General features: G+C 35.1%; 1 protein-coding gene across 1 annotated transcript; it reads right to left on the bottom strand.

Annotated features, from left to right (window-relative positions):
* Nucleotides 1–5,176: 5,176 nt before the first annotated feature.
* LOC142550091 (uncharacterized) lies at nt 5,177–8,621 on the bottom strand. Its single transcript, XM_075659329.1, has 4 exons — nt 7,604–8,621; nt 6,097–7,489; nt 5,900–6,005; nt 5,177–5,809 (listed from the first exon to the last, which is right to left on the bottom strand). The coding sequence occupies exons 1-4, from the start codon at nt 8,619–8,621 to the stop codon at nt 5,177–5,179; spliced, it is 3,150 nt and encodes a 1,049-aa protein (XP_075515444.1).
* Between the last annotated feature and the right edge of the window lie 793 nt (nt 8,622–9,414).

Genomic DNA, 9,414 nt, shown 5'->3' with positions numbered 1-9,414 from the left:
TTGAAGTAAATATAATCTATAACTTCAGCATTTATCCTATTTGTTGAAGTATTTTATATTATGTTACTTCACAATTTACATTTAGTGACGAAGTAAATTGTTCGAAAAACTTCAATAATTTGTATTTTGGTGAAGTAATTGCGCAAAACAACTTCGTTTTTTCAGAACAGTGTTGAAGTAAATTAATTTTGTCACTTCGTCTGATTTCTTATTGACGAAGTATTTAATATTATGTTACTTCAAATTTGCAAATAACAACGAAGTAATTTACCTGTTACACTTCATTATTTTTTATTTTGATGAAGTAATTGTTAAAAAAAGACTTCGCAATATATGACTTAATACACTAATATAATTAAATTCATAAATTATCCATCTAAAAATGATGAATATCCACGAATCCACAATTACATATTCATCAATCCACAAATAACCCAAAAATGTATCTACAAAACCAAAAGTATATCCAAAAATCCACAATGACAAACAAAATATTTGTCCCAACATACACCATCCATTTAAGCACCTACATAGGAGTAAACAAATTCACTCCATTCAATTCTGACCTCTTCATATTAAGATTGGGCGTAATATTGGTTCTTGATGCATCCTGCAAACTGAAATTTGAAAAAGAAAATACATTAGATTATTCTATTTCAAATAAAAATTGACAGATATAAAATATATTAGTACTGGTAGAGGCAGATTTCATTTGAAAGTACGAACTTATTTCATTTGCATCTTGAAATAACACCGGATAAAAATTCATAACATGTCACCACTCTCCAAGCTGAGATAGCGCCTGTTGTTTCCATCTAGTCTACATCCATTACAGATTACCCCAATTGCATGAAGACAATTGCACTTACTAAACCAGAGATCCTAATCTCTGTTGAAGCCAACGCAAGAAAGATATTGGAAAAGAATAATGCAGCTCACGAAAAAACATATTACAGAAATCAAAAGGAAAATTGTCAAAAGACAGAAGTACTGAAGCTCATTCAATCAACACCGATAAATGAACTACTCAAGCAACAACTGGAAAGCATAAAAAAAATTCATTAGCAGTAATGCGAAGAAACAAAACAACAATAAAATAAGTGCAGTAAAAGCCAATTGAATTACTAAAAACCAAGAATCAATTTCCCACAACAAAAAAAATTATTTGAAGATACATTTTAAGTAAACTGCGCAAAAAAATTATCATTTTCTCAATCTGTCTATGATGGTAGTATAAGATGCAGCAGCATAAATTTTCCACCCAAACGACAGCTGTATTGTTTTATTCTACACCAACATGAATCAAATTAGGCACTTCGAAACCTTAATAAATTTTTTTTCCAGATAGTTATTACAATGGAACCTACACCTTCAAGATGGTTAGTTGCATTTACATTTGCGTGAGGACATATATAGACCAAAAAAACAAGAAAAGACAAAACCAGATCACCTTAAACTCCAACAAAATCTGAAGCAACCCAACTTCTTGTTTCAAGAAGCAAAATCTACTTAAAAGTAAGAACATATAGAATTTGTGGCACTTGGAAATGATACAAGAATCTTGAAAAAAAGACAACACTTACAGTCCAGAATCATACTCCCATATATGATTTCCTGGCTTCAAATTTCTTGATAAAACCAATAACCCACCAAATAAAACAAATTAAAAGAAAGTATTTTAACCAAAACATATATCAGCAATAAACAGAATAAACACAAAAGCTTAAGATTACAACATAGAAGATATGAAAATCAGGAACAAAATTTCTTTTTTTTATCACTAATATAAAATATATCACTATGACAACAATTCATCTCAAAAAATTATCTCAACAATAAAATATATCCCAATGGCAACACATTATCTCAACAATAAAATATATCTTAATGGCAACAATTCATCTCAATCAATCAACAAATTTATCCCAAGAAGAAACTCACCATCTTCTCCAACTGTGGATCATCGCAATCGACTATCTCTTTCATGTACCTCATGACACAATATCCACATTCAACCGAACCACTTTGTTTCAGATTACCCTATAATGGAATTGAAAAGTTAATGCAACAATCACAATCTAATTAATAACCACTACCAATTCATGTATTCATAAATAAGTACGATACATACCGTCAATATTTTAAAACCTAGCCCTTTAGAAATACCCTTCGAGGCATTGTACATCTTCACCCCACTACATTTTAAAAAGTAAGAAGTTATTTTTTTGCATATTTATAAGTTAATGTATTCAAAATCAACATAAGCTACTACCTACTTTGTCACAATAGTTTTCCATGTATCATCTCGGTTCCTGTTAGACGTAGAATCCAATAAATATATCATATTCTTATCTTCGTTGATGATTGTCAAGATCCAATGGTACCTGAAAAAATGAAATTACAGCATTGACTATCATGAAGTAGAAATCTATAAATAACTAAATTCTTACCCAGTGTTGTATGGGATGAGGCAGATGCTATCTCTACACACTGCTTCCAACTGGTCAGCAATATGTTGTGATAAGTCACGGCCATATGTGCCAATCGGGCATGTAGGTATATTACCGGGATCCACAAACGAAAAATAATCAGCCTTGTCTTTTTTCTTCAAATATTTGGAGAGGTGACAGCATGATATAGATGCACAAATATATCGTTTAGAAAATTTTCAAAATATGAACAAGTACCATAAAAAATATTATATAAATACACAAATATTGTAAGTTAGACAAATAACCCATGTAAACTAAAATTTGTCTAGCACCTATCTCCCTCATCTCCATAAAGCGTAAGATATCTTCTCTTAGCAACCGTATGCTTTTAGGACTGTCCAAACTTAGCGTCCTCAAACTCAATGTATATGGTATCCGATTCATTCAGCAATCTAACAACATGAGAGTAGATATACTTGCACGACATGGGTAATGTTTTCTCAATTTCTTTGAAATTGTCGCGCTGACCAGGAACATCCGCAAGCGCAAATGATTGAGGTTTCCCCTTCCTCTACAATTTAAAATATTATTCATACAAGTATTTTAAAATAAAACATTGTTCGAGCAACATATCTGACATCTGCAAACACAAAGTCAAATGAAAACCTAAAGTACCTTTTTCGTTGGAAAAATAACCAACTCTTTATGCCAACCAACAATGATTCCAACAGCATCATTGATGATTGTTGGTCCAAACTTAATTGGGATCGAAAGCTGTGCTTTTTATTCTAAGACAACATCAATAGATACCTTGAAGTTCTCTTCCCCAAGTGGAACATGGTGAATCATAACATTTGGACCTCCTTCTGATATTATTGTGCCATAAGCCACCATGTTTTCGCGTTCATTTACAGCCAGGTGACATTTTTTCCCCTTTCAAGAACAAAAAGACATGATATATTTTTATATGGAGGTGAATAGAATTTAATTGACAACAAAATTCAGAGACATACAACCTTCGTATTTGAATTGCCGCAATCATAAACTTCTTCCACATCATTTGACAATTTTGAGTCTTTCACTCCTGAGAACTTGTTTGATGCTACAGTCTCAGAAGATCGATCATTGATTAATGGAATCACAGCAGCAAGTTGAGACCTCAGCATCTCCAATTCAGCTTTCAAAATTTTAGTCTCCTTCGATTGTGCTTTTACATTTTCAATCACAGCTTTTGAGATTGTTTCTCTCTTCTTTCTTGGAGTTTCAAAGTATACTTGTGGTTCTACGAAACCTCCCACACCTCGAACCCTTCTATAGTGTTCTTGGCATCCTAAGGCAGCGGTTAACACGTCATTCATTCCAGAAGATTTGAACTCTCCTTTGCCTTTCTTTTTTTCAACAATTCATCCTACAATTGGAGACATGACAAATCAATTCACAAACTACAGTGTTATTTATCTAGGCAATATGGCGATTGAATAAAACTAAACATTTACAATTTTTTCAGCTACTTCTGATGTCTCCGAACATGTCATGTTGCCAGATTTGTCTTCTCGAGATTTACGCCAAAGCACAGATCTATCAACTTCCTCATCTTCAGCAACCAATTTTTTGTTCCGCTACAATTTCAAAACTCATATGTTTAATAACATGAAGAACATGCTAAAAATTACAAATATATTGCTCTGTTTCTTAGCAGTTCAGCCTCCAAGCCGATGTAACCCTTGCGAGACATTCTGTGGTGATATTTACAATGCATGGTCCGTTGTTTTTGTTTTTCATGAGTAACCTGCATCATTATGTTGGCTCAGTTAAGTATTGAATTTAATAAATTCGTGAGGAAACATATCAATTATTAAAGTACCTCCCATGATGGATCCAGTCTGGCATCCACAAATGCTTTCCAATCCGCTAGTGGGAGTTGATACTGACTTGGTGGAGAAATCAACTTTTCAGGATTATCTTTGTTCGGCCAAACAAATCTATTAGTCAATTTGTTTTTGAAATCTCGCCACTTCTGAGATGCTGAATTCATCACAGCATACTCACTTTCTGGCGCTAGTTCAAAGACATTCTACAACAAAAACAGATTAGTTAGAGGTGCAAGTATGACTGTAAATTCAAATTGAAGATTGTACTTACCGAAATCCCTTCCCACAATTTTTTTTTTATGTTTTCTGGAACTTCAGGCCATGAATTTATACTGATTGGCACCATGGCTCTAGCAAAAGAACCAGTGTATGATTGTAAAGCCCTTCCATTTGCATTGTATGCTGGCCGCCCCATGTCATCATAATCAATCTTTGCTTTTTTCCCCCATCTGGCAGTAGCAATTAGTTTACCCATCAACGTAGGGCCTCGCTTGTTCCTCTGCACATCTACAGGATGTTCTTCTCCATCAGTAAGTGTAGGTTGCTCTGCATTAGTTACTTCATTTAGCTTATCATCATGTACTCCTTGTATCATCTCAACTGTAGCATTTGTTTCCTTTTTTTTACGACCCATTGAGCCTTTTTCTACATATTTACATGAATGAAACCAATGTTAAAACCTACACAATAACATTAACCATTAAAATAACATAAACAATAATTCTAATAAGACATGCATAAACATGACATAAATAATAACAGAAACAATAATAACATAAATAATAAACCTGACTTGTAGAAACCAGACATAAATAATAGCAATGAGGTTATGTTTATAGCATAACAAAAAACATGACATAAAAGTGAAAGACATCATTTTTTCTTGTTCGTTTCCCAGCCACCCTCAGTTTCTGATCCAAAGTAACTTTCATGAGCCGGAATACAATGATTATCAACATCATCAATTGTTCGAGAATCAGGAATACTAGTCCAACCATCATCATCTCCCTCGTAACATCGATTTGGCACAGGGAGTACAATTGACCACCATTTTTGTAATGGGTCATCAATATAAAAGAATTGATTGACTTGACTTGCAAGGACAAATGAGCCATTCTTGTGCCCTATTTTGTTCATATTGACCAAGGTGAATCCACATTCATCATTTTTTATTACTCCTTTGTCATTTGCAACCCACGCACACTTGAAAAGAGGAACTTGAAATTGATGATAGTCCAACTCCCATATTTCTTCAATCACTCCATAGAAAGTCACATCAGTCATCAAGGGATTCTTATCTTTGGCACTACAGACAAGCATGGTGCTAGCAACTAGAGAAACCCCACTGTTTTGGCAAACTCTCTCATCATCCCGTGCCTTTGTTTGGTATAAATTGCCATTTATCACGTAACTACTATATTTAATGACTTGCCCACGTGGACCATGAGCCAGCCATGTCAATGTTGATGTCATTCGACCATTGCAGCTATCTATTTCAGCATCCACCTGACATTTATACAATTAGAATAGGGTGATTAAAATACCAGCTCCAAACTGTTCACCGCAAAATGCATAAAGCAGATTTATCCACCTAACCTTTGCACGAAACCAGTCAATGAACTTCTTATTGTGAGCATCTTGTATCCACCTTTCATCTTTCTCTTTTTTCGGAAACATTGACTTCATGAAATATTTATGTTCACTGTGGAAATATTTATATAGCAATTTGTGTTGGATATTAAATATTGACAATCACATGGGTGCAGAATTATAGAATAATGCAATACACTTACATAATGTATGGAGATACTTCTTTTGTATTTTCCAGCACAGTCAAATGTGCTTGTTGAAGGTCAACTTGTGGCACTATAATTGGTGTTTTGCATGCTAAGAAGCCAGCAATGTTTGATTTGGGATCGCGATTTGATTGAGGGACCCCAAAAGGATCAAGGTCATTTAGGTATTCCGAACAAAACTCAATTGCTTCTTCGGCTGAATATCTCTGAACAATGCAACCTTCAGGATGTTTTCGACTGCCTACATATCTCTTAAGCACCTTCATGGATCTTTCGAAAGGGTACATCCACCGGAAGTACACTGGTCCACATAATCGAAAATCTCGAACAAGATGAACTGTTAAGTGAAGCATGACATCGAAGAAAGAAGGGTGGAAATACTGCTCCAATAAGAAGAGTGTAACAACCAAGTCAGATTGCAGCTTATCTAACTTGGCTACATCTATCACCTTGCAACAAATATCTTTGAAGAAGAAGCATAATCTTATGATGGCATATCTAACATGTTTTGGTAACGCATCACGTATGAGTATTGGCAGGAAATGCTGCATTAGAACATGACAATCATGAGATTTCAAGCCAATCAATTTCAACTCAGACAAGGACACAAGATTTTTCAGGTTCGATGAGAAACCTTCTGGGACTTTTATATCCATTATCGACTGAAAAACTTCTAACTTTTCTTTTTTTGTGAATGAGCATGCAGCAGGAGGAAGATATGTTCTTTTTTCACCAAATTTAGGTGTCAATTCAGGCCTAACTCCCATTTGAACCATGTCCAACCTAGCTGCCACATTGTCCTTGTTTTTTCCTTTAACATTCATCAAAGTATTAATGAGAGATTCGAAGACATTTTTCTCTATGTGCATCACATCGAGACAATGCCTAACATGCAGGTGTTTCCAATAAGGAAAATTGAAAAAAATTGATTTCTTCCTCCAACGTTTTCTGAAATCTGTTGATCCAAAATCTTTTTCTTCTTTACTATTTTCCAAATTATTGTCCTTTGCATTCTTTCTCTTTTTACCTTTCACACTAATCTTCTTTCCGAAAACACACCTTATGTAAGAAAGCTTGTCAAACAAAGCAACCCCAGATAATGGTGTAGATGATTCTCCATGTTCTTCCATACCATCGAACTCTTTCATTTGCCTCCGATATAGATGAAACCGTGGTAGGAATCGTCTATGACCAACAAATGATATTTTCTTCCCATTTTCCAAATGCTTTGCACAAGTATCTTCTTTGCATACTGGGCATGCATAATAACCATGTGTAGTACATCCACTAAGGTTACCATAGGCTAGAAAGTCATTGATGGTCCATAATAAGACTGCTTTAAGAGTGAAAAATTGTCTTCGATAAGCATCATAGACATCAACAACTCCATCTCACAATCGTTGCAAATCTTCAATTAACAAATCAAGATAGACATCTAAATCGTTTCCTTGCTGTTTAGGCCCTGAAATGAGCATAGTTAGCATGATGAATTTTCTCTTCATACACATGTTTGGAGGCAGATTATAGGTGACCAACATAATTGGCCAGCAACTGTACTGACTACTAAGGTTGCTATAAGGATTAATGCCATCAGCTGCAAGTGCCAGGCGAAGATTTCTTGGTTCACTTTCAAAGTCGGGCCACATATGATCCACCAACTTCCAAGATGGTGAATCAGCTGGATGACGTAACTGACCGGGAACTCTTCTGGTTTCTGCATGCCATGTTAAATTTATGGAGGTATGTAGAGATTTAAACATGCGCTTAAATCTTGGTATGGGAGGAAAATACCACAACACCTTTGCAGGAACACCTTTCTTCTCAACGTTCTTCTTGGTTAGCTTCCACTGTGACAAGCCACATTTAGGGAAGTTTACGCAGTCTTTATATTGCTTCCTATAAAGAATGCAATCATTGGAACAAGCATGAATCTTTTCATGACTCAACGCCAAACAACTCAATGTCTTTTTTACATCATACATTTTGGTTGGCAGGTTGTGATTATCTGGTAGCATATCCCCAAAATCCATTAGTAGATCGGAAAATAGAGCGTCACTCATCCCATGCTTTGCTTTGGTGTTGTATAGTTTCACAATTGCACTCAACTTTGTGTAACGCTTACATCCATTATACAAAGGTTTCTCTGCTTCCTCCAAAAATTCCATAAATTCTTCTAGATTTTCTGTATAGTTATCATATGCTGCCTCACACATATTAGTGGTTTCAAAGTGTCCGTGATAGTTACCAATTGGCTCCTTGTTCGTGCTCCAATTTACTTTGTGACTTTCAGCAGACTCACCGTGCCAAATCCAATTCACATAATTTTGACTAAAACCATGGAAATAAAGATGCTCTCGAATGGACTTAGCTGGTCTTTTTTTAAGATTTTTACATTTGCAACAAGGACAATGAATTAAATTGGGGTCAATATGGGGATTCTCTAAACAACCTTTGATAAACAGTTCCACACCCTCCTCGTACTGTTTTGACCTTCTATCCGAGTGAATCCAAGATTTATCCATTTCAATACAGCAAAATACCAGAAATATATAACAATAAATTTGATCTAAGCCTAAAAATATCACATTTAATAATGTCATTTTCAATTTAATTTGTTGAACGAAAAAAAACGAAAGAAAACTACCTATTGATGAAAATAAAGCAACATTGGTAAGTAGACAGTTTAATCAAAAAAATTAGTACAGAAAAATGGATATCTCTTCATAGCACGATTGGAAAAGCCTCAACACACAGATGCATATAAGTTAGAAAAACAAAAAAAATTCGATGGAGACAATGACTAACAAACACTGTCATGTCCAGTCGTCAACACACAGTGCATATAAGTTAGAAAAACCGAAAATTAGACAATGCCTAACAAGAAGGGGACAACAAATATTTTAGACAATGCCAAAAATTAGGAACCTAGAGACGGACAACCAAGGAGACAACAAGAAATTAACCAATTATCATTCCAATCAATACCATACCTTGGGAAACTGGTGACGGACTAACACAGGTAAAGCAATATCGTTCCAGTCAAAATGGAGAAGAAACAATGGCGCAGGGTACGGCGGTTGTGTATCTCAGTCGCTTCTTCCGTCTCAGTGCTTTGAACGGTTGTGGTGGTGGTGGTGTTTTGCTTCCCTCTCGGTGAGTGGAACGGCGGTGGTGTTGGTGGTTCGAAGCGAACGGCGGTGGTGTTAGGGTTAATTTTGAAGGAAAATGTGGATCGATCGAATGAGCTCGTCTCTGAAGGATATATGATATAATCGATATTAAATATTTAATTAAACTTAGCGGTTCATTTTTTTA

This window comes from Primulina tabacum, chromosome 6, assembly GCF_025594145.1.
Source record: "Primulina tabacum isolate GXHZ01 chromosome 6, ASM2559414v2, whole genome shotgun sequence".
In the NCBI taxonomy this organism is placed as follows: Eukaryota; Viridiplantae; Streptophyta; class Magnoliopsida; order Lamiales; family Gesneriaceae; genus Primulina; species Primulina tabacum.
This window is presented reverse-complemented; position numbering and strand designations above follow the sequence as displayed.

Excerpts from the sequence above, each read along its gene's own strand:
- LOC142550091 (XM_075659329.1), bottom strand. The coding sequence starts at position 8,621 with ATGGATAAATCTTGGATTCACTCGGATAGAAGGTCAAAACAGTACGAG. Across the intron at positions 7,490-7,603 it reads TAATCTGCCTCCAAACATGT|ATGGAGTTGTTGATGTCTAT; the intron begins GTATGAAGAGAA and ends AACGATTGTGAG. Across the intron at positions 6,006-6,096 it reads GAAGTATCTCCATACATTAT|TGAACATAAATATTTCATGA; the intron begins GTAAGTGTATTG and ends ATATTTCCACAG.